The sequence below is a fragment of the Lepisma saccharinum genome, chromosome 2, assembly GCF_977018435.1.
Source record: "Lepisma saccharinum chromosome 2, izLepSacc3.1, whole genome shotgun sequence".
In the NCBI taxonomy this organism is placed as follows: Eukaryota; Metazoa; Arthropoda; class Insecta; order Zygentoma; family Lepismatidae; genus Lepisma; species Lepisma saccharinum.
Window position 1 is genome coordinate 126,276,312 of NC_139230.1, and position 26,786 is coordinate 126,303,097.

The 26,786-nt window shown below is 38.6% G+C and overlaps 1 protein-coding gene across 1 annotated transcript in view; it reads left to right on the forward strand.

Annotated features, from left to right (window-relative positions):
- The first annotated feature begins 23,283 nt into the window (after positions 1-23,283).
- The window catches only part of LOC145983633 (uncharacterized), a 48,187-nt gene continuing 44,684 nt past the window's right edge, over positions 23,284-26,786 (forward strand). Inside the window, exons 1-2 of the mRNA XM_083116697.1 lie at positions 23,284-23,304; positions 25,443-25,535. Coding sequence (XP_082972823.1) covers positions 23,284-23,304; positions 25,443-25,535 — 114 coding nt within the window. The remainder of the gene's footprint in view (positions 23,305-25,442; positions 25,536-26,786) is intronic.

Sequence of the window (26,786 nt, forward strand, 5' to 3'; positions counted from 1 at the left end):
TTATTATTATCATCTAAGTCCTAAAATTCAAAGTTAACTGGTACAATTTATGTGCAACAAAGTCAAAATTGCTAATTAAAAAAAAGTCAAAATTGCTAATTTAAAAAAAAAGTCAAATTAGCTGTATCAGTTGATTACACCAAACATTTCACATTTATTGTGCAAATGACTATCGTTTTAAGATTTGCTGATGTTGAAACCGATTGTGTAGAAGAGCTTGTAGGTAGATACATTGGGCCCCTAGACAGGATTGTGATTTAGCGCACTCCCTTCCCCCCGCTCTATCAAGCACTGACATTTTATGTGCATCCTTCCATATTTTCTACTTAAGCCATGGTTTGTGACATTTACATCCTACAAACTTCGAAATGAGGAAACAAAGAACGACTCATTAAATAATATATAGGTTATATTTCAAGATTCTTACTTTGTATTTCTGATTTTTTTAAAAAAAAGTTTAGCACACTTAAGGATATTTCAGTTATCTTACTGCCTAAAGAACATCTTAAAAAACGTACTATTACTACTACTTTGGTTAATGAAAATTCCAGCAGCGTGTTACTATAGCTCTGCCAAGTGTAAATTTCTCTGTCGCGTACTATTAAATATAATTTTCGTCAGAAATTAATTATTATTGTAGGCTATTATATAAATATGATAATTTGCTGACGTTTCCTTGATGACTGTGTATCGATTTACATTGATATTTCAAACTTAAAGAATGATGGGGCCTTGCATTCAAATCTCGCCCAGGACCTCGCGATATGTTGCTAAGCCACTGCACCTAAGATTTTGTAACTTCTCAAATTAGTGTCATTATTATGTCAAACCAACTACCACATATTTTCTAAATTTGTTTCGATGGTCTTGAAATGGGTTTGTGTGTCTTGTTCATTTTATGTCACGTTTCTGGTCTTGAAATCGTAAATCTTCTGTCGGTTTCATTTTTACGTTGTTTGTTTGTTGAAATGTGTAAATAGCATTGCCTGTTATTTGCACCCGTGTGAAAATACAAGCTAACAATTATATTTTGTATCGTATTACTATCAATGCGGTCTGAGAACAAGATAACTAGCAACAACACTAGCGAACGACGATTTGTTGAAAGAGATGACAATATTCAAAAACCTTTTATAATGCAAATTCTGATTTCATGTTCCATTTTATGGACCATCGTGCCTTAGTGTTCAAGGGGGGGGGGGATCTTGAGCAACTAATTCGGATATTGAATTGTCAAAATTACACCAGAGAGAAAATCTGTTTGATTGATTGATTCATTTATTTGGTCAATTTATGCACAATAAGGCTAATCGGGACTGGACCTATAGTTTAAAGTGGGATCTGAACCATCATGTGCTTCCACCGAGTATCGAACCTAGTACCCTATGATTACAAGGCGACGACACTACCACTGCGTCATAGGGGAGCACCCCCAAAAAAGTATAATGTAGAACAACCACCAGTCACACAAAGTTCCAAAGTATTTACGATGGCACTTTTTGCGAAACTTGGTTCGTACTCCTGTACAGGTGTCAGCAGTGGCAGCAATTAGGGGCGGGGCCGAGAGAGTGCAGTTGCCCCCCCCCACTTTTTGCTACTTTTGCACCACGCTAACCTCATGTACGAAGGGAAATTAAATTATCCTTGCCCCCCCCCCCCCCACTTTTTGCTACTTTTGCACCACGCTAACCTCATGTACCAAGGGAAATTAAATTATCCTTGCCCCCCCACCCCGTACATTTGCACTTTGGCCCTCTAGTTTTGGAACCCAATCGCCGCCACTGGGTGTGAGCGATACAAATGTTTTCTAGCAAGGAATAAATGTCTGCAATTTCAAATTGATAAAAGTGATGAACATTTTAAGTGCTCCTAGAACAGTTTAGAATCTAAAAGTTGGCAACGGTGACTGCGTGACTCATGTATCTGGAGACGGTGCAAAACCGGAATGAGCGTTCGCTGAAGACAAGCAAGCTTCGTCTTGCAAGGCCTTCCAGTTACCCGTGGGCTTTCGATGCTTGACGGGTCAAAAACCAGGTATATAGTTTTACTCGCCCGCCCGACCAACCAGGCGGGCCTAGTAAGCGATTCTGGCCGTTGTGCAGCCCTCTGTTTGTGAATATATGCTTTTGTGGTTAGGTTAGGAATGTCAGCTTTGGTTGCCTTAGAATTAAAATAAAGACCCTGAATGCACTCTACTAAGGTTCCGATTTATTTCTACATTCATTCCCACTAGTTTACGATACTTACTGTCGCTTGTCAACCGGAGAATACCTTGTCCGTGGGAAGCGTATATGATCGAGTAAGGTTATTTTGAACTTTTTTTGAATCCAAATAGTGCTCATTATTTTAAGGAAGGTTCAAATTTCGTGTCACAATGATTGCCAAAATTCTATGATAATTAGTCTTCCTGCTAGGAAAATTTGAAAAAAAATAATCATAAAACATTCGGAACTGTTACCTTTTAAAAGACAGATTTTGATGTTTTCCGTAATATAAAATTGGTTCCAGCATGTGTGAAAACTCAAATAATGGAGATATTTGATTCCAAAGTATGGCCCGCGTACATTTTTATTTTAGGTGTATGGTTGGTCACTGGCCCCATCCAAGTTCTCAATTTCCGTAATATATACTATTTTCAATAAATTAAAAAATATAATCATTAAACTTATTGCATATTTTCTAAAGGTACATGACCTAATTTTCTGTTGTTTCTCATTTGTATTGATATAGACTAATTGAGGTTGTATACAGGTTACATTGTAAAGCTTTGATATATGCCACATATTTTATTGATTTTTACACCACCTTAATTGTAATGACTTAGTGAAAATGGGGAAGTACAATAGTTATTTATTTTTTCATTGAATAGCATTATATTAATCGCTAGGTAAGTTTTCAGCTAATAACTGTGTATATTCATATTCATAATAATTAACGTGCCTGCATATTTAATTGAAAAATGTGAGGTTCAAAAGCAAAAATCATGATGACAAACATGTCTGGAAAAATTTTATTTCTGGTCTGGAAAACCTGGAAAAGTCGGGGAATTTCATAATCAAAAAATCGTAGCTACCCTGATAAACTTCCTTTACTTATGCATTGTTTTTTTTTAATATGTAATTTTTATATATTATATGATCAATATAAACTTCCTTTACTTATACATTGTTTTTTTTAATATGTAATTTTTATATATTATATGATCAATATAAACTTCCTATACTTTTACATTGTTTTTTTTTAATGTGTAATTTTTATATATTATATGATCAATAGAAGCTTTCTGTACTTATGCATTGTTTTCTTAATATGTAATTTTTATATACCATCCATATATACTTCCTATGCTTTCAATAAATTAAATATTTGACACATTGACCTTTCACTTTCTTGGAGAATTCCCTTCATCATTCTGTGATGCCGCACGTATGTTGTAAGTTGCTTTACATGCCATGAAGTAAATATTAGGTTGTAGTGTCTAGAGCAGCTGTTCTCAAACCTTACCTTTTTTTTGTTGTTGTTGTGGGATACGATTTCACCATGCATAATGTGTGTTCATGTTTTCCCATTTTTATAATGTTTCATATAGGTTTTCATGGTTCACTCTTTGAGAACTGCTGGTCTGTCAAGCAACTTAGACTGATGCCTCTTTGGCTTCAGCAGTAGATTTTCTTCCATTACTGTGTCTGATACATGGTGTATATGATAAGGTAACAGTATTGAGTTTTTATTCATTATTCCTCATCTTGCAGTGTTTTATGGAATGGTATTGAGGTGAGACTGCAGCAAGTTTCCTCTGCATTTAGGCATTGCCATTTTACTTAGATTTTCACATTGTCTGAAACTGAGAGAGCATCATAATAGAAATCAAACTTTTAACTTTACCATCAGCTGTGAATGTCTAGTGAATCATTTGTCTGTGACATGCCAAATTTGAGCAGTTATGCTTTATAGTAACTTCATTCCTGTAAGAAAATGAACCACGTGTATGTTAATACAAAATACAGGAGTCTGGACATTTTGAGATATTAAAACATTTGATTAATTAATACAATATTGAATTAAAGGTCTTGAATTATTTCTGCTGGAGTGGCATTCAAAAAGACTCGACTGGTAACAGCATGAATAACTTCGCAATACATTTTAATATGCAGCAAATCCAAATATTTTAAAATTCAGCTAGCAACAGTAAAACAATTTAATGTTTATTATTCTGATTTATTGATGCACGTGATACAGAAAACACACCACCATAAAAAACATACTGTATTTGTTCTTTTTTTAAAAAAGAGGTAGTGGAAATTTCCATTTTTTTTAATAGAAAAAGAAAATTCAGACACCATTTGAAAATTTCCAAATCTCATAGCAACCATAATTTTTCTACCCCTGCTGATGATGAATATACCAATTTCGTTACTAGATTCATTGATTGAAATTAAAATTTTGGTGACATCAGCACAGGTTCTTTACTGAAGTGTATGTGGATATGCATTTCTAACAAAGGATGCATGATGGGATCCATGTGTAGTTGGGTCTACACAGCATGTGAACAGTAAATCTCTATTGGTGTTTGGTATTCTCTTTGAGAATGAGCTATGAATGTATGTAATATAATATAGTTGTGTGTGTAATGCCATGAATTATTTTGCTGAGAAAAGAAACAAGGAGTAACTGGGCTAGTACCCTTTGGCAGTTGAATCCTCAGGATTAAGATAACACCTTGCTTACAAAATAAGTTTCTTCAACAAAACACAAGGAATTAGACTACACTGTGACACCATTGTCTCGGTAAGCACTTCTCTTCTTGGTTCTATCTGCTTGATTTGCTTTTTTCTCACTTCTCATTGTCGAGCAATTGCTAGCGTAGGAAGTGTGAAAGGGTTTACCACAAACCAGTTATGAAAGAAAGATCTTTTGCATTTATTGTAATTTTCAGCTTCTGCTGCCTCTGTAAGGTAATTGTGATGATTGATAATGAAATGTTAAGTAGGAAAATTTGCTAACACCTCAAGGAAACACCCGTGCTAACATCAGGACTCAAAGATTGCATCTGTGGTGGTCAATCAGTCAACATGTTTAGCCACAACAGTTGTAAGTGAAAATGTATGAACAAATGGGAACAACTAAGGAGGGTATTTTTCTATACGCGGAACTTGCAATTTAATTTACTCTTTGATTTGGCTATGAGGATACAACATTTGTTTATTTTACCCTAGATGGAGAGATAAATTATTTTCTGTTTGAAACATTTCAATCTCGTTCAAGAAGACATTCTAAAGGAGGGCTATGTGTGTGTGGTTATATTCTAAACACACAAAAAATTCAAATTCATGGAAGTTAAAATTCTTTCATTGTGGTCTGTCTACACACTATACCAGCATTTGATATACTATTTCAAAAGAATTTCACCCAACCGATGCATAGTGGTAATGTTGTCACCATGTAACCCAGGATGGGTTCCATACCCAGTGGAGGCCCATTGCACAGTGGTTCAGATCCCACTTTAAATTGTAATTTCAGTCCCAACTAGCCTATCTGCATAAAGTGCACTTAAAACAAGAATTCAAACAAAAGAATTTCATTCTAATTCAACTGCAATACATTGATATGTGATAAGGGAAAAACACCTAATCTAAAAACTTTGTTATTCAGAACTGTTTTAAATATCTCAAAAGCAGATAAGCTGGTAATATATAGGGTGAGGCACTCAAGCGGGAAGATTTAATAAATTCACAAAAAATAGAGATAGCAAATATATTTTTTTTTAACATGCATGTACTGTACATGAGTGAAAATTACTAGTGTACCTGAAATTTTTTTTTTTTTTTAATATGATGTCAGCAAGATGGCATTCTTGGTTTTGCACACATTCTCAGAGTCTCAGAGTAAATCCGTCCATGAGGTTGCGAGAGGTGGGGTGCATTATCATCTTGTGGAATCATCGACCTCTACTTTTTCGAAAATGAACACGGTGACGGTAAATGCTGGACGTTATGCTGACATGTTTGTAACATTTTCCTGCCTGCCCTTGATGACTAGGAGCCAGGTGAAGAAACTCTTCCAGCAAGATGGTGCAACTAGCCATACGGCCAGCGTGTCTATGGTTGTGCTTAGACTCGCATCAGCAGATTCGGGGATATTCCATGGCCTGCACGTTCACCTGACTTAGAAGCTCCTGAAATTTTTTGTTTGAGGTTACCTCAAATCCAAAGTATTCAAGGACAACCCTCGAAGAACCAGGGAAGATTTGATGGAGCGAATTTGGCAAGAGATCCACAAATTCCATTGGAGATGCTATGCAACGTCATGGAAGGATTTACTCCGAGAATCCAACAATGTGTGTTGCACATTGGATGTCATCTTACTGTCACCATATTAAAAAAATGAACATTTTTCAGGTACACTAGTAATTTCCACTCATGTACAGTAGATTCATGTCTAAAAAATAAATAATATTTGCTCTCTCTATTTTTTTTAAAGGTTTTAAATCTTCCCGTTTGACTGCCTCACCGTGTGTGTGTATATATATATATTAAAAAAAAGTTATATCGAAGAGTTTTCTATTTAACTTGGCAGCTGTGTTTTAGCTCCATAAAGCAATCAACAGTACAGAGGAATGTGCATTGTAGTCACCGGCCCTTTCGGGTTGTATCAGTGCGGATAAGATTCAATCAAATCATTCCAATACAGAAATATTTTTGATCATAACACCAATTATTCAGTACTTTTTTCAGAGGTGCGTTTCCTACAATTCACCATCAAAATAAATGCCAATCTCGAATTTTTTGTTATCTTTTGTATCTATGGTCTACAGGAATGCTATAAGTCGAATTTCGTGATGTTCAGACAATAAATCTAGATTCTAGTGCGAGGGGGTAACACGAACACTTTTCCAGTTTACTATGAAAATGAAGAGGAATGTGTAATTTTCTTTTATCAGTCGTGTCTATGGTCTATACAGATGCTCTCAGCCGAGTTTTGTGATGTTCAGATAAAAACTCTAGATTCTAGAGTGGGGGGAGTAGCATGAACGCTTTTCCAGTTTACTATGAAAATGAATAGTAATGTAAATTTCTTGTTATCGCTCGTGTCTATGGTCTATATGGATGCTCTCAGCCGAGTTTGGTGATGTTCCGATAAAAACTCTAGATTCTAGAGTGGGGGGTGTAGCACGAACGCTTTTCCAGTTTACTATGAAAATGAATAGGAATGCCGAATTTCTTTTTATGTTTTGAGTCTATGGTCTACATGGATGCTCTCAGCCGAGTTTCGTGATGTTCGGATAAAAACTCTAGATTCTAGAGTGGGGGTGTAGCACGAACGCTATTCCAGTTTACTATGAAAATGAATAGTAATGACGAATTTCTTGTTATCGTTCGTGTCTATGGTCTATATGGATGCTCTCAGCCGAGTTTCGTGATGTTCCGATAGAAACTCTAGATTCTAGAGTGGGGGGTGTAGCACGAACGCTTTTCCAGTTTACTATGAAAATGAATAGGAATGCCGAGTTTCTTTTTATGTTTTGAGTCTATGGTCTACATGGATGCTCTCAGCCGAGTTTTGTGATATTCGGATAAAAACTCTAGATTCTAGAGTGGGGGGTGTAGCACGAACGCTTTTCCACTTTACTATGAAAATGAAAAAGAATGCCGAATTTCTTGTTATCGTTCGTGTTTATGGTCTATATGGATGCTCTCAGCCGAGTTTCGTGATGTTCGGATAGAAACTCTAGATTCTAGAGTGGGGGGTGTAGCACGAACGCTTTTCCAGTTTACTATGAAAATGAATAGTAATGACGAATTTCTTGTTATCGCTCGTGTCTATGGTCTATATGGATGCTCTCAGCCGAGTTTCGTGATGTTCTGATAGAAACTCTAGATTCTAGAGTGGGGGTATAGCACGAACGCTTTTCCAGTTTACTATGAAAATGAATAGGAATGCCGAGTTTCTTTTTATGTTTTGAGTCTATGGTCTACATGGATGCTCTCAGTCGAGTTTTGTGATATTCGGATAAAAACTCTAGATTCTAGAGTGGGGGGTGTAGCACGAACGCTTTTCCAGTTTACTATGAAAATGAAAAAGAATGCCGAATTTCTTGTTATCGTTCGTGTCTATGGTCTATATGGATGCTCTCAGCCGAGTTTCGTGATGTTCGGATAGAAACTCTAGATTCTAGAGTGGGGGGGGGGGGGTGTAGCACGAACGCTTTTCCAGTTTACTATGAAAATGAAAAAGAATGCCGAATTTCTTGTTATCGTTCGTGTCTATGGTCTATACAGATGCTCTCCGCCGAGTTTCGTTATGTTCCGATAGAAACTCTAGATTCTAGAGTGGGGGGTGTAGCACGAACGCTTTTCCAGTTTACACGTCCGTGAAGTTAGTACCGAATTGAAATGAGAAGTAAGCGACCTGAACGCAGCTAAAGCAAAGGATATAGATGGTAGCACAGGGTTGCCAGGAGTGTAAAAAAAAAGCCACCCAATTCAAGAGAGCCGGAAAATTATGCAAATAGCAGTTTATGAATTTCTATTTGTTTTCGGGAAGGGGGGGGGGAATACACGAAAGTCACTGATATTACAAAAATGTATGCACGTACGGATACAAATGCAATTGTAATGGGTAAATTGAAAAAAAAACACCGCAAAAAAAAACCCTAGGATTTCATAACTACAACATTTTTCTATAAGCCTGCATACTCCACATCATTCTTCCTACTATATTCTAGCATCTAGAGTACTCCCACCGAATTGAAATGTCACAAAATAACGTATACGAGGGAATAATGAAAAACTTAATGTCCCGCGGTGCCCAACCTGTGGCCCGCGACGATTTTGTTTCACCATGAAATCAAAGTACGTTCCTTCCGCAATCACCCTGTATGCTCCATATATTTCTTCGAATCGGATTCTAGGTTCTAGGCCATTTTCAATGGAATCCTACGTACCGAGTATAAGGGGGAAATTTTAAAATTCCCTCATGTCCAAACTGTGGCCCGCGAAGATCTGATAATCTAGGGTGTCGTAAGCACATCCTTTGTTTATCACCCTGTATAGTCAAAATATTTCTTCGAACGATAATCTTGCTTCTGGGGAACAAGCACCGAATTGAAATGTCACAAAATAACGTATACGAGGGAATAATTAAAAACTTAATGTCCCGCGGTGCCCAACCTGTGGCCCGCGAGGATTTGGTTTTACCATGAAATTAAAGTACGTTCCTTCGGCAATCACCCTGTTTGCTCCATATATCTCTTCGAATCGGATTCTAGGTTCTAGGGCATTTTCAATGTAATCGTACGTACCGAGTATAAGGTAAAAATTTAAAATTCCCTCATGTGCAAACTGTGGCCCGCGAAGATCTGATAATCTAGGGTGTCGTAAGCACATCCTTTGTTTATCACCCTGTATAGTCAAAATATTTCTTCGAACGATATTCTTGCTTCTAGGGAACTAGCACCGAATTGAAATGTCACAAAATAACGTATACGAGGGAATAATGAAAAACTTAATGTCCCGCGGTGCCCAACCTGTGGTCCGCGATGATTTGGTTTCACCATGAAATCAAAGTACGTTCCTTCGGCAATCACCATGTATGCTCCATATATTTCTTCGAATCGGATTCTAGGTTCTAGGCCATTTTCAATGGAATCCTACGTACCGAGTATAAAAGGGAAATTTTAAAATTTCCTCATGTCCAAACTGTGGCCCGCGAAGATCTGATAATCAAGGGTGTCGTAAGCACATCCTTTGTTTATCACCCTGTATAGTCAAAATATTTCTTCGAACGATATTCTTGCTTCTGGGGAACTAGCACCGAATTGAAATGTCACGAAATAACGTATACGAGGGAATAATGAAAAATTTAATTTTCCCGCGGTGGCCAACTTGTGGCCCGCGACGATTTGGTTTCACCATGAAATCAAAGTATCACCCTGTATGCTCCATATATTTCTTCGAATCGGATTCTAGGTTCTAGGGCATTTTCAATGGAATCCTACGCACCGAGTATAAGGGGGAAATTTTAAAATTCCCTCATGTCCAAACTGTGGCCCGCGAAGATCTGATAATCTAGGGTGTCGTAAGCACATCCTTTGTTTATCACCCTGTATAGTCAAAATATTTCTTCGAACGATATTCTTGCTTCTAGGGAACTAGCACCGAATTGAAATGTCACAAAATAACGTATACGAGGGAATAATGAAAAACTTAATGTCCCGCGGTGCCCAACCTGTGGCCCGCGACGATTTGGTTTCACCATGAAATCAAAGTACGTTCCTTCCGCAATCACCCTGTATGCTCCATATATTTCTTCGAATCGGATTCTAGGTTCTAGGCCATTTTCAATGGAATCCTACGTACCGAGTATAAGGGGGAAATTTTAAAATTCCCTCATGTCCAAACTGTGGCCCGCGAAGATCTGATAATCTAGGGTGTCGTAAGCACATCCTTTGTTTATCACCCTGTATAGTCAAAATATTTCTTCGAACGATAATCTTGCTTCTGGGGAACAAGCACCGAATTGAAATGTCACAAAATAACGTATACGAGGGAATAATTAAAAACTTAATGTCCCGCGGTGCCCAACCTGTGGCCCGCGAGGATTTGGTTTTACCATGAAATTAAAGTACGTTCCTTCGGCAATCACCCTGTTTGCTCCATATATCTCTTCGAATCGGATTCTAGGTTCTAGGGCATTTTCAATGTAATCGTACGTACCGAGTATAAGGGAAAAATTTAAAATTCCCTCATGTGCAAACTGTGGCCCGCGAAGATCTGATAATCTAGGGTGTCGTAAGCACATCCTTTGTTTATCACCCTGTATAGTCAAAATATTTCTTCGAACGATATTCTTGCTTCTAGGGAACTAGCACCGAATTGAAATGTCACAAAATAACGTATACGAGGGAATAATGAAAAACTTAATGTCCCGCGGTGAACAACCTGTGGCCCGCGAGGATTTGGTTTCACCATGAAATCAAAGTACGTTCCTTCGGCAATCACCCTGTATGCTCCATATATTTCCTCGAATCGGATTCTAGGTTCTAGGCCATTTTCAATAGGATCCTACGTACCGAGTATAAGGGGGACATTTTAAAATTCCCTCATGTCCAAACTGTGGCCCGCGAAGATGTGATAATCTAGGGTGTCGTAAGCACATCCTTTGTGTTTTATTCACATAATCATCAACATAATATGTATAAGCAACTTACGTTATTAGACTTACAGTACATGTCCTTTTCTCTCATGAAGAATGATACAGATTTGCAGTATATATGATGAAAAACAAGTCAAGAGAGCAACTGTAGGTAACATATAGTAATTAGGTGTGGCTCACACGGATGACACAGATCAGGTCTGGCTTACATCTTTAGTCAGTATACGACCGTCATGCCAGGCAACGTAGTGTAAAAAAAGTGAACATGAAATGTCTCCTTCCAAAGACTGGAAAGTAGATTATTACATTTTTTTTTGTGCATAGTTTGGTTTCACGTTCACTTTTATAAACAAAATAGCTTAAGCCTAGGAAATACATGCACGTGGACCTTGCGTAGCAATAATCAGATACAAGTTCTTCGTGTTCTGTTATATTTGCAAGTGTAGTTAGTTTTAAAAGATGAAGAATTAGAAATGATGATACCTGTGTCTAATTGACTGGTCAGTAGAACAGAGAGGTCTAACTCACTTACACTTATTGAATGCAGAGGAAACAAAAATGTAACTAATTAGCAATGGATGCTCTAGAAAATTGAGAAAATACATGTAGCATTGCTACATAATATTTCTGAAAAAAAAAAAAAGGCTTGCCTGACTCATAACAACAACTTACTGATAACTTCACTTTAGCAGTCGTCACTTTGGAAAAGTGGGTTAGACCCCTGTTGCACTGAACCCTTGCCATTGCAGTATTCCGATTTCTTCATTGTAATATGACTTGTGTTGCATACATCACACAAATTCTTTTCATGCCTGTAAGCATGTGACAAGAAAGCACAGTAAACACTCACTGTGTATTTGTGCAGGATGATATATACATACAAGGTCCACCCATAAAGAAACCGAACTGTCAAAAAAAAAAGGCACCAAACCAAATAAAAAGGTACCGTATTCAGGCAAAACTGCAAAGAGCTATATCTAAACTTCCCATCAGTGCATGTTTCAACCTGTTACAGGCAGTCAGTATCGGGGCAAGCATGCGTCAGATGCATGTCTTGTGCAGGCGGCATACAAAATACGCACACCAAGATGGGACAACGTTACAACATAATGTTTTGTTACATATTGGGTAAATCATTTACCAAAACATTACAGATGATATGGGCAGTGTGTATGGTGATGAAACATTATCAAGAACGCAGGTGGATGACTGGTAGAGTCATTTCAAAGGTGGACGTGAAAGTATCGGGGATGAACCAAGATCAGGACGCCCTTCAACGTCAAGGAATGAGGACAATGTGGAGAAAGTTCATGCACTGGTGAAACTTTAACCACGTAGCAACTGTCAGACATGCTTCATATCAGCAAATAAATCAATCAGTGGTATTAGAAGGAATTGCTTGGTCGACTCAGAAACAGGATGAAGCAGGTTAGGAAGGACCTCTGTGATTCTGGCCAATGTTTTCTGTTACACGATAATGCTCGACCTCATACCGCATTGTCTGTACAACAATACCTTGCTAAGCATTCAGTGACAGTGATCAATCACCCTCCATACTCTCCGGACTTATCACCTGCTGATTTTGTCCTTTTTTCCAAGCTTAAGATGGCTATGTTCAGTGGCGAAGCGTGCTGTCTCTGGAAGGGTAGGCACAGCACGGAGCAGGGATTGGGGGGAGGGGAAGATGTGATTTTTTTAACAGTACTATATGTTAAAATATAGCCCCAAGAAAATAAAAGATAACATATTGCCTGAATCTCGTTTACTACTGTTCGAAAGAGTCGGGATAGTGATTGTAAAGGATAATGTAGTGATTAACGCTCTCGCCTTATAATCAAGAAGTAGAAGGTTCGATTCCCACTGGAGGCATTGGTTCAGATTCTACTTTAATCTAGTCTCGATTAGATATCTGAGAATAAAGGCGCTTCTGTCTCGAAGGTCAGAAAACAGTGACAATGGGACTCGATGTTCTGACCACGCTTCACCCAATGAAAAAGCCGTTCTGTCAGACCCTAGCCATCTTACATTTGTTAGATTAAAGCTGCTCGTAAAATTATTTGCTACTTCAATAACAGTATTGTAAATGTTTCTCTCATTACAGAAATGGTTGGTTCACTTGATTGTCACTTAGCGTTTATTTCTTTTTAATGCTGACCTTCGCGGCGGATTGGTTATAACAGCGTGCTACGACAAGGACCTCAGGTTCGAATCCCCACCTGGGCATAGGTGTTCTTTGTGAGTGTCCCTTCATCAATGTCATCATATTATCCCTCATTCTCATCTTCCCAATTAGCCAAAAATGGCAGAAAGCCAAGTAAAATAAACTAAATCTATCAATCAATTATTTCTTTTTAACTCTTTTTAAATGCTAAATGAGAACACGGACACCTTTCTGTGTAACACACCGACCAGAAAATTTCAGTAACATGGATTTTCTCTATAAGTTTGCATTGTACGAACTTTGCCCCATTTTAAAAGTAGCGCGTTTTCAGTTATGTCACTAATCATGAAAGTATCCCTTTCCTCAAAGAAATAAAATACTTTCCCTCTCTGAATCGAGATTGGTGTGGGGTACATCCAGCAGCTAACACTTCGCGAAAAGCGGTTCCTCAAAAGAGCTGAAAGCATCAAACTTTACACTGGTAACCAACTTGCATGCATTATTTGCAGTTAGAATTCTAATAATGCCTACTTTGATAGGTTAGGAGGCCAGGCTTAGAGGTGTTAGCAACACATTTTCGCTACATGTTAGCAGCTGGCTGTGCTCCGCTCGCGGCACAGCTCTGAATCTTCATGGAAACGCTGCTTCTCAACAAGCTCTGTACATCCACTGCCTGCTTCGTCACGCGCTCGTACACGATCGGCACTCTTCGGAAGTCAGGGAGAGAGGGTGAGAGAGAGAAAAGAGGCCGGCCTCTCAGGTTACATTACAGGCAAACGTGCCCCTGAAATTATGCTTTCCCGCACGAATCACATAGGTTGTTATGGGACCAGCTGAGGCACTCTCAGGCGGGCCTCACTGAATGCGCAGATACGGTTCCAGGCAGGGTTGCAAACTTGCGGTAATTATCGGAAGACCTAGAATTTCCGTTTTCTTTTATTAAGAGTCGTTTAATGAAATTTATAAGTAATAAAATAATCCGTAATAGACAAATATATTAGGGTAGGCCCGGCCTCCGGGCCTCATAGCACGCTTCGCCACTGGCTATGTTACCCGTTTTTTGTGAACACTTACTGTCAATGACTATCAACAGTGTTTCCAAGACCTGTACAAATGCTGGTCAAAATGTATTGCCTTCTCTGGTGATTATTTGAAGGTGATAAAGTAATTTGAAGGTAATTACTTGTTTTCTTTCCTTAAAAAAAGTTCGGTTTTTTTATGGGTGAACCTTGTATATCAACCAACACTTACGCTTTCACATTTTGTCTCCCAATAATCAACCATATGTTAGCTGTTGCCTTGCCTGGGAGACAAGCTAGTGCTGCCTTTTGTGCAACATTTCAAGGTGGTGCAAGATCATTTCATTACTTGATATGATGTTTTATATTTTACTTGTTAACCTGTTCCTTATTAATATTGCTTTTATGTGCTGTTGAATGTAGGTTAGATCATTTATATTTGATTGCATGATTATGCCATGCTAATTGTTCTACTTTTACCCGAAGTATTTCACAATCCTCTCTGATCCTGCTGGTCTATTTCCTGTTCACATACATTATTAAATTTTACCACCACAATGTATTTATGATCTTTAAGGGAAATATTACATTGTTCATAGAGAGGCATTCCAACACATGAAACATCATAATTCATCCATGATGCACAATCTTTTCCAAAAATTCAGTCATGAATACTTCCTAATCTAGAAGCTTATTTATTAGACCAGTGATTCCCAAAGTTTGCACTGCCATGCCCTGGGATACCACATATGGCTTACAGGGGCACAACGAAATATTCCAATATATTCAATCCATGATGTGAATGTTTCAAATATGTGCTTATTTAATACTTTTACAGAAAAAATGTTTCTGGATTTGAAATATGTGTTTATATTTTAACTTTAAGCAAGCAACCTAACCACACTTACTGAACGTTGCAAGTGTTGGATAGGCCTACATTCTGACTTTGGAACTGTGGAAAAATGTTGAAGAACTAAGGGTGTCATGAAACAAATAAGTTTGGGAACCCCTGTTTTAAGCATTGAAAATACTATGCAGAAAGAGCAGTGGAGCAGACACTTCTGGATGGACTGTCAGGAGATGGTTTCCTTACAGGTGCCTTTGCATGGGCTGACATGCTATCTCATCACAAGTTCTCATATTTGTAAATGTGTGAATCAATATCTGAAAATTACATTTATGAGTTATTAATCATTGAAAACAGTAACTGAGGTGAAATGTTTGTACCAGGAAGTAGGTTAGAAAACTTTCTGTAGTCACTCTTGCCCTTGTCTTAAATAAAACTTATATTTTTTGGTATACATTATTAAATAATAATTAACTGAACTCTAGATCTAGTTTTCAGTGCCTCTTGGAGCAGGTTTCAGTCTGAAAACTTTACATGCACTGGACAAGTTATGACCCCATGTATTTTGTTAGTGCACCTAGTTAGTATTGAAACAACATTTAGTTTCAGTGGTGTAAGGGGTGAACTTCCACGTTGTTCACCCAATTGTCAACCTCACTTCCACATAGTTCACCCTGGACAAACGAGGCGCTGGCGACTGGCCCTATGGCCTGTATAATTCTGTGTGTTGTCCTGTGTCTGTCCTTATGTGTGCTGAATGCCTCTTTACAGCCTCAGCTTTTAACCAAAGTCAGAATATTTTAGTTACAACACGACATTATAGTAATGTTTATTTTAGTTTTGTTTTGTTAACTTGAGTCAGTATATTTTAGTCTTCCAACGTTACAGTTATGTTATTTAGTTTAGGTAAGGGGCTGGACCCTGTATATAGTGATGGGTGCAAAATAGCCTAAGGGCTGATGCAGCCAACATTTTAAATTCAAATTCAAACATTTAGTTTCAGTTTTTGATTACACAGGGTGTGAAATAGAAACTGTTGCATGCATCCTACGAGGTTCGATCAGCATTCTCTGCCCCTGACAAACTTCTAGTCCTTGGAGGGAAAATAATATTTGAGGTGCTGCAAAGTCTATCTTGGTCATGAACACCCTTCAAGTTTCTTTGATCTCATGCTTTTTCTTTTTGTTTTATGGGTGACTGAGGTGTGAGAGGTGTAAGCATTCCAAAGAAGTTGGAGAAAACAGAGATTTGTGCAGTGATTAAATATTTGCTGAAAACAAAATGTTACCAACAGACACTAAGCTGCTCGTCAAGTCAACCTTGCAGCAGGTTTTATGTATCAATCCGCGCGAGAACTGAGCTCAGAATCTTCCGTGCCAGTCTTTCCTCAACCGCCGAGCTGCTTACATCGCAGACACTGAGAAAATCCACAGTATTGCCAACCGCACAACACATCAAAACCCGCATGCATGTCAAGTGGAATGTATTTTTGCTTCTCTTTGTCTCCTGAAACATAAAATTTTAAAAGTACTTTCTGCGCATAGATTATTTAATAAATGTGTCATTACTTAATATAAATGCGAAATATCTTCGAAACATGAGAGCGTGTGTGTATATTTCGAGCACGCAAAAATAAAAATGAACAAAGATAAAAGTAAACAACGATAGGCCCTCTTGAATTTAATGACATTTTTTTTTTTTTTGGTTTAGAAAGAAATACATTTATGAAAAACGTGGTTGCTTCGTCCGCAATACATCCGTTCCTGTAAGACACACGCAATTCAAGTTATACCACCAAAAAAGCATGATTTGTTATTGGTGATATATACAATCAGGTGCATTGTCTGTCGCTATTACTCTGGTTTCAATTTATGAATCACTTCACTAAACCCGGATTCAAATCTTGGTCTGTCCATTTCTTGCGGATAATCACCCTTCCCTTTCTTTGCGCGGAACAGTAAATATGCACCTTCAACAAAGCTTTTATTGCAGCCAGTGGGTGAAACAATAAGCCTCCCCCTTCCCCTCATCGTTGGTTTCTTCAGCCCTGGCGTGGTTTTGCATGCTGGTATCCTTCCATGTTTTATTCCCCCTTCCCCCACCCACCGAGTTGAAGGACGTCTCGTCCAAATAATAAACATGTTTCTTCTCACTGCGATATCTTTTAATACCGCGGAGATTCTTTTGTCGTCAAAAAACAAACAATCGTTTCCTCTTGCTAAACTCAAACAGCAAATCATTCAACACCCGTGATACAATTCGTGCGCACATTGACGGCAAATCACCTCACGCCCTGTTTTACTTTGATCTTGTTGCCGCAAGGAGGATTATGCATTCAAAACAACTTGCTTGTCTTTGAAGAAAAGTTCCCTTCGGACGAAGTCCAAAATAACATTCGGGTAAAACCGCGCGCTGAACAGTAGATTCAGCCATTCTCGCCGCTCTACAATAAACATAGGGTTAAAAGAGTGGGATGTGCAACACTGGTATCGCCGATTCCACGCGTTCTGCAACGCATTCAGTCTCGCTCGACTCGCTCTAAAGTTTCAGTGTCTCTTCAACGCACTACACATTGCAGTTGGCGAATCTACGGTTCTAAGTTCGTCTGCACAGTGATTGCAACCAATTAAGTCCATACCTGCTAATGGATGTACTATTTTGTCTGTATATTACAAATTAAATAACTGTTTTCTTGCAAGTATGCAGTTGTGTCGGAATAGAATCCGTCTCAGTGGAACTATGTTCTTGCGCGCACGTTTGGAACTACATATGCGAAAACCTGCTGCAAGGTTGACTTGACGAGCAGCTTAGGTGAATCTGAACCCTCATATGAGATGGTTAAAATGGGGTGTATAGGGTGACCCTTCCACATAGTACACCCTGGACTGCATTTTGTAGACAGACTAACGACTCTGTTGTCTGAACCTACCACACCTATAATCCTTGTAGGATTCTGTGTGTTTTGTCATTGTGTGTACTGAATGCCCCTTTACAGCCTCAACTTTTTACCAAAGTAAGAATATTTTAGTCTGGCATTACAGTTACTTCATATTAGTTGTATTTTAGTTGTGGTAAGGGTTTGGACCCATATAATGTGGCTAGTGCAAAATAGCTGACACACCCAAAATTACAAATTCAATCAATTAAGACATGGTTAAAAGGTGGTGTCGGGATTTTAAGTGTGGAATAAAGTCGTGTGAAGATGAACATGCTGGTTAACCCCCAATGACATGTGTCTGATGAAATGATCAGTAACATCCATTATATTGTTAATGGTGACCATCGTGTACCCATCCCATATTTTGCAGACATCTCTAAGAATTCATATGGTAATGCACAGGTCATATTGCACATGAGATAGAATTCAGTGCGATGGGTTTCAAAAATGTACATGCCGGATCACAAGAGGGATTATCAAGTGAAAAGTCAACAGCTTCTCTCCTCATTAGAGCCTACAAAGATAAGTTAATTCAAAGTTTTGTAAGATTGGGTCAAAAATGTAAAGCATGCTGTAGGAACATCATACATCCTCGGCACTGAAGACGTTCAAGGTTTGACAGTCCAAAGGCAAGCTCGTGGCTTCCATATTTTGAGATGCAAAAGGAATACTGCTGATGGAGTACCTTGTACATGGCACCACAGTCACAGGGAGTTACTATTACAGCCTAATTGAAAGAGTATGAAACGCTATCAAAACAAAGAGGTGGAAAGCTTGTCCAGGTATTCTCTAGCGTAATGATAATGCACCAGTTCACACATCCCCAATTGCAGTCGCTGTTATACACAAAGCACAATTTCAATTGGTTGACCACCCACCATATTCTCCAGACCTATCCCCCAGGGACTATCTCCTGTTTCTAAATCTCAAAAAACACCTGCATGGGAAGAGTTTCAGCACTGATTTTGAATTGATGGATGCTGCAAACTTATGGTTTCAAGAGTAGTCAGATGATCTTTTCCATTGTGGAATTGAACCTGTAGAGCACCAATTGGAAAAGTTCATTGAAATTTCAGAAGACTATGTTGGAAAAAAAAAAAGTAGTTACAGTAGAATAGGTAAGACAAGAAACTCCTCGCGGCCTCACGCCCAAGCCATACGTAGGGGAAGGACGCACAGAAGCAGGGTTGGCAGTGCATACGGGTCAAATGTCTACGCAGAACGAGAACACAAGAAAACTAAGCAAGACGATCTGAGTGGTATGGTGGTAAACATACAACTGAATGACCGCGTTCTGCTAAGATGGAATCAATTTTGAACATCTTCAAACGGGGTTTGTTAATTTTCACCAAGGAATACAATTCTGGTGTGCGTCAAAGGGGGTGTTGTTTTGAACGAGCCACTGAATGAATCATAATGTCTTTTCGGGAGGAGGAAGAAGTCGCAGGATTTATTTGTACGTTATGGCATGAGGCGTTGTCAACAACAACAACACTGTTTCGTGTCAAATTTGTGGTATTAATCGCCAAAAGATTTTCCAGATTTGAACATTAACCTCCAGCATGTACAACAATTACACGTTGCCCTTTAGACACCGGTGCTTTGACGGCAGCCGCGGTTCCATCCACCCAAGCTTCTTTCTTTGTTGTCGAGCTGTGAAAATAAGTCCGTCAACGTAAACAATGGGTCGTCCTTGTCGACGAAAGATTTTTATGGCTTTGAGGTACGATGAACGTAAACTTCTTATTTCGTCCTTTTCTATAAGCAATTGTCTATTATTTTCTGCTTTTCCCACTTAAACTCTAGGTCACGTATTATCTTCCGCACACACCAGACACTGCCTTGGAACTCTATTCTTTGTTTCAAAACCCTTCGGATACCTTCCCCGTCCGTAAGGTGAAATTCGTGCACAACACGCCTAACAACACACTTATCGAACTCGTCTATATGACTTTTGATTTTTCGGCGAGATCGTGTTCTATGGGGCGTATGAAAGTGTTTCTTCAACGTAGTGCATGCTTTAATTTCTATTAGTACAATTCTTCTCACACTGCTGAAGGAAACACCACATGCGCGAGCCACCCTCCTTTGCAATTGGTTTTCGGACATACGAACTCCCACCTGGTCTTTCATAAATGCATTGACATTATATACAATTTCTCGCCCTTGGCTGTGGATTACTTTCCATCCACCGAGTTTACTTGCTTTCTCTGAACTGCAAGCTTCCATGCTAGCAAGTACACTGCACACAAAACAAACACACACTTTAAATGAAGACAGGCAAGTCGATCGCATTGTTTCTCGGTGCTCACACAACATTAAGACGTTCGGCAACCCTGCCTGTGTGCACGATAGGGGAAGTTCGCGCATGTGCTTGCCGCGTTTCCGATCCAGCACATCGGTGGGAGAGTTTCTTGTCTCACCTCTTCTACTGTACATGGCCCTCTGGCAAAGCATTCTAGGTCAGGGTCAGAGCATGCTGATCAACCCTCATTTCTTATATTGTGTAAGTGTTTTTAATAACATTCTTTCATTTTGCATTGTTATGTATGCATACATTGCCCTTTATATTGTCCTGCTGTCTATCTGCTCTTCTATCCAGTTTTTAGCATAGGTATATTTCTCATAATGTTGTTTTTATCTTGTTATAATGACTGTCTTCACCAATATTTCAAGTTTCACTTCATATTCTCTTTGATATACATTTTAATGTGCACTGCAAGGATATATTTTTTTAAAAAAAAAAGCATTCTGATAGTTCATTACATTACATTTTAAAATTTCAGGCATCAGAATCGATGGATAAGAATCTTGAGAGCAGCCGTGTAGTTGGAATTGATAATACTCTGTGTACCAAGAATGAACACAAGGTTTGTGTAAATATTATTGACTTTTTTAATCCAATACTTAACATATGATATTTGTATTAAATCTCTTTTTATGGCATATGGGCTAATGAGTGATAAAAACCACCGCAATATGCACCCACTGGATATGGACCCCTTGATTTCTTCAAGGAGATATACATAACACTCTTAAGAAAGTTGTATACATGATGATGCTTATGCATATTGTACTTGCCAATTTATACACATAGTCATAAATACGTCTCTGCCAATAATGATTTTGTTCCCACATTGAAAAATCAATATCCACATTTGCAACATCAATTAATAATTTAGATTTCCATAGGTAGAAATCTCTTCATGGAGAAAATGCATTTCTTTCATGTTAATAAAATATTCATTTATCTGGTCAGTGAATCTAAGGTCTGAGCAAAGTTTTGCTTTGCTTACTTAGTTTTGGGTTTGATGGGTTTAGACATTTAAAAATTGTGGTGGAAAATGCTTTTAACATATGACAAGGCTTGTATTAGACATTTTTGTGTAGATTTGTTTGAATGTAATCTGTGCCTCTGTGGAAACAAAGAATATTAGATTCGATTGCCAATGGGGACACAATTTACTTCTGCAGATTCCATTCCGACTGTGAATGACTTATCTGTGCATTAGGTACATTTAACCTGTGATAGGTCATAGGTGAGCGCTGCATTCACTTTTAGTTGTAATTAAGTCTCATTTAAACACTATTTAAAGTACTTGTCTGTGTTGCTCTCTAGCTGACTTTTAGAGTGTTAAAAGTGATCTCATCACATATGTATGAGATTATGAAAATGGCCATGTGGGAGAGATTATTGTTGTGGAAAAGCATGCTGTCAGAGTGTCATGTTAGTAGATAACACAAACAATTTCTAAGTGGTTTTATATTATACAGGGTGCTGGGAAATTCCCCTTACAAACTCCTAGGACTAGTAGAGGCGACTGAGTAGACAATATTTGGGATAGCAACACATGTCTGGATACATACAGTTTCCGTGCTACAACCATGATAATGTGTTGGATGTGCCTGTATTGGTATGCAACTGGGTAGGCAGTACATGATGTCAGATCACTTGCTGACCTAAAGTGTAATAATTTATTACAACCATGTCCAATGAGGTGTTATGTAAGGTACAGAATTGAATGATTTGTGACTCAGCCCATAATACAAACAAATTTATTTGGTAACAATGCCAAGGGATCAAAAAAGAGACGTACTATTCATTGATTACAATAACATTTGTGCCGACAGTGGAACGCAGCAATTTGTTTCTGTCTTCTGCACTGGATGTGTCGCATACGGCACTGCTCAACTACAAAAGTGGCTCGATGTGATGACCACCAACGTTGTTGCACACATTGTACCAACGAATCATGAGACTACAGGAGTCTCGTACACCATATTCTTCACACAACCCCACAAGAAATAGTCCAATGGTATTAAATCAATCTATTGTGGGGGGCCACATGATTGGACCACCTCGTCCTATCCATCTTTGCCCGAATCTTCAGTTAAGATGTCTCCGAATGTCACGTTGAGGAGGTGCGCCATCGTGCTGAAATCACAGTTCCTGATGGACGTTCAATGGCACAGCATCCAAGAACAGAGCCAATGTTTCCCGTAGGAAGATCAAGAATGCGGCATCCATTAGCCTGGCTGGAAGAAGGTACATACATCACGTAACCGTCCAGAATACCTGCCCACACATTGATAGCAAATCTGTGCTGGAATCCCCGGACATGCATCGCATCAGGGTTTTCGTCTGCCCAGACATGGCTGTTTTGAGAATTGTGAACACACTCCCTAGTGAATTTACATTCATCTGTGAACAGAACTAAACGTGGAAACTTCAGCAGTGTGCAGAAACCACGTGCAGATGTTAACATGTTGTACAAAATCTGCTGGTCTCAAAGCCTATACTCTTTGGTGGTGGTAAGGATGTAGTTGTTGCTCATGCAGAACCTCCCACATGATGCTGCAAAAAACACCCATTGCACGCGCAATTGTTCGTGTACTTGTTGACGGGGCCTGTTCAACATGGTGCAGTACAGCCTTTTCCAATTCGGGCATGTGGCATCTCTTTGGAGCACCACAGTCATTCCTGAATGCAGTGAAGGTACCTCGTTCTTGGAGCCATTGCATAATGCTGGCAAAAAGAGTATGCGATGGAGTCGGAAGTTGTGGATAATGCTCTTCATACAGCCGATGAGCTACTCTTCCATTCCATTCTACTGAGCCATACACAAGGATAATGTCCTTGTATTCTGCAAGCGTGTACACAACCATGTTCATCGGAGATGCAAAGGTACGTGAATATGGCTCCAGGCAGGATATCGTGGCAGGGTAGACGTCACGTGCCATCAGGTGATCTTCTGACATCATGTACTGCCTACCCTGTTGCATACCAACACAGGCACATCCGACACATTGTCATGGTTGTAGCACTGAAACGGTGAATTTTCCAGACATGTGTTTCTATTCCAAATAGTGTCTACTCAGTCCCCTATGCTAGCCCTAGGAGTTTGTAAGGGGAATTTCCGAGAACCCTGTATCTGCTTTGAATACTGTGAAAATTGTCTGGTCCAGACAAATTAATCAGGGAGCAGCTAGAAGAAGATATAGACACGGAAGTTGATCTACAGTTACCTTCTGAGTTCGAAAACTTTGTGATAGAAGTCAGCAAAGCTCAAAACAGTGATCAGTGAGAAAAGAAACCCGAGGAGGGTGAGAATAAAAATTTAGAAATTTAGTTTGAGTAATACAATATCTTGGAAATATATTGTATTGTGGATCACCCATTCCCCATCACAGCATCGCCAGAAAAGAAGGGGAAATACAATTGAAGACCCTGGTGCAAGAACCAGACAGCTCCACTTTTTGGTCAAAATTGTGTTTTTGCTGTAATCTATCATGAAAAAAATGCTCTATCTGCTGGTGCAAGAATCAGACAGCTCCAGAGATTTGTTGCATAGTAGGAATGGAAAAGGAGTTGGCTGGCATGTTTCTGCCGGCGCATCATCGCAGACAGCTCCTGGAGCAGTCTGGTTCTTGCAGCGGCTATAGTTCAGTATTCGGCCACTTGGCGGCATGCAGCAGTTGCTATTGTAACAGCATACTTCAATATGTATGTTACTGTTGCTTCTAGCTATTGCATGTGAATACCTCTTACTTCTTCAAAATTTCATTCTTTTATTAATTTTTTGTGTCTCCTGAAAACTTTTATAATTTGGAGCTGTCTGGCTCTTGCACCAGAGTCTTCAATCATTCATCCAACATGATCCCAATATGTTACAAAGAATGCAAGAACTATCTGCAAGTTTTCCAACCTTTTTTTGTTGATCAAGTTATTGAAGAGAGAACTCAGTGTACCAGTGCAAACCTGAAGACTTTCAGAGAAAACTTTAACAAAGAGGGAGATGGTTTTGACACAAATTTAGATGAGATTCTGCCTGTCATAGGACTTCTCTGCTTGTTCTGGAATAATGAAGACTGCTCACCAATGTTTGAAGTTTGTGGAGCACAGACAGAACTGTAATAAAGTTCTTCAGGGCAGTTTTGAGGAACATGTGATTTTTGTTAGCACTGATAGATATTTGCTTTGACAATGTATAGCTTTAGTGGGAAACATGTAAAACCTAGGGCTGAGCCGATACCACTTTGAACTGATACTGATGCCAATACTCATACCAATACTTGAAAATTGCAATAATTAAAATATGTTCAAATTGTTGATCAATATTGGTGTGTAAATATTCTTCTCCAATTATATGCATCAATTTATCAAGGAATTTGCTTTAGAATATTCAAGACTTGTATCAGAATATTAAAATATATATTATGTAATCATAAAATTAAGTTTTTCATGCAAAATTTGTGCAAAATAAAAATAAAGTTTGAATTTTGCAATTTCCAGAATAATTAAGTCTCGGCGAAAGCATTCTTGCGAACCCCTTGATAAACCAATATGCCTGGCTGGCTGGTATCAGTGGTATCATTAGATAAATTCCAACTGATACTTTCCAATACCACCGATACATTGGCATCAGTATCGACTAAGCCCTAATGTAAACATTTTAACACAAAATACTTCTCCACATCCTTTGATCACATTAGGTGGTAATTTATTGGGTTCTGCTGATTGCTTGGGTTGTACATCCAAAATACTTATTTCCATAACATTAAGAATGTCCAAAGTGTTGTGTGCTGTGCTTATCGGTAGTGGCGGACCCATGTTTCTATCTTCCTCAAAGTTCTTATGTAGTAATTGAAAGTGCTGCACAAGTGCTTGTTCGAAAAGGGTTAAACACTCCTTGGGTTTGTATGTGTCACTTTGTGAATAGCCACAGTAGCCTCCACTGCCTTATGATACTGTTTGAGAAATCTGTGTTGAAACAATATGCTTGATGTAGAAATATGTAAATTAAATATTTATTTTTGTTGTAGGTAAAAGTGAACTTAGCATGTGGGTGTAAATCCTATTCACTACAATGGAGTGCTGTTGTACACAGAGAAGAAAGTGAACAAGGATTACCAAAGGTAATATGCTTACATATACAGTGCATTCGAAAAGTCCTCGCCTTCATACTTTAAAAAGAGGCTACTAAGGAATTCTTCTAAATGAGTTGGCAAGCTTGCCAGTAGGGATTGGTTTGACCTTGAAATGAGTTTATGTTATGTTTAGAGCAGTGCTACTATTATATTCCTTGGTGTGAGACTTACAATCACAGTTTGTCAACAATACCTTTTATGCACATCACTTACTGAGACATGGAGAAATGCAGAGAGATGCATCTACAGAACTTCTGTTGTCCAATTCTATTGAAATCAAATGGTGTAACCCAATACAGTGAAACATGTGGAACCGAAGCACAGAATTTCTGTGCCAGAAGTCTACAGGTTATCTTTCAGGTTATCGCCCACTGATATGCCGAAAACACGTTAGAGCCTCCCCGATGGTGTAGTGGTAGTGTCATTGCCTTGTAATCAAGGCTTCCCGGGTTTGATACCCGGTGGAGGCACATAGTGGTTCGGACTCCACTTTAAACTGTAGGTCCAGTCTCGATTAGCTTTACTGTGCATAAAGTGGACTTAAAATATCAAACCAAACCAAACGAAAACACGTCAGTTGTGTTCAGTTGCCTTGTTGCTCCACATCTCAGTGAGCATTAATCGTTACATGCATACAGCAAATCACTATGCTGTAAGCATATTTTGAGTATCTCATATGCAAGATGTGTGGAGAAATGGAGAAGTCTATTTCCTGATGATCTGGCACCAGCTAAAACTGCAATGGATGATTGATTCAAATTTAGTGTCAATATTCTTTCATTGTATTTCAATGCACAGATAGCTGGCTCCCATGGCTGATTGTTTACAACATCCTGCTATGATGCCAGGGGTCCTGGGTACAAATCCCAGCCTGGGCATGGATGTTTATGAGTATCCATTCATTAATTTCATCATATCATCTCCATCTTTGCAAATTAGACAAAAGAGGCACAGAAGTGAAGTAAAATAAATCAAATCAAATCAAATCAATGCCCAGAAAGTGGTTTGCTGTCTTGTCAGTTTGTTACCAACCTTGGAGATTGCAGTATTACTCACATTTAGTTTACAAATTATTTTTTTGTGTATTTCAAGATATAGTTAACAAATGTATGTATCCATTACTTTCACAAGTTCAATAAATTATGAGCAAAAAAATCTCAAACTTTGAGTGTGGGGACTTTTTGAATGCACTGTTTATACATGTATATATGAGTAGAGAAAATACAAGACCTGCCATTT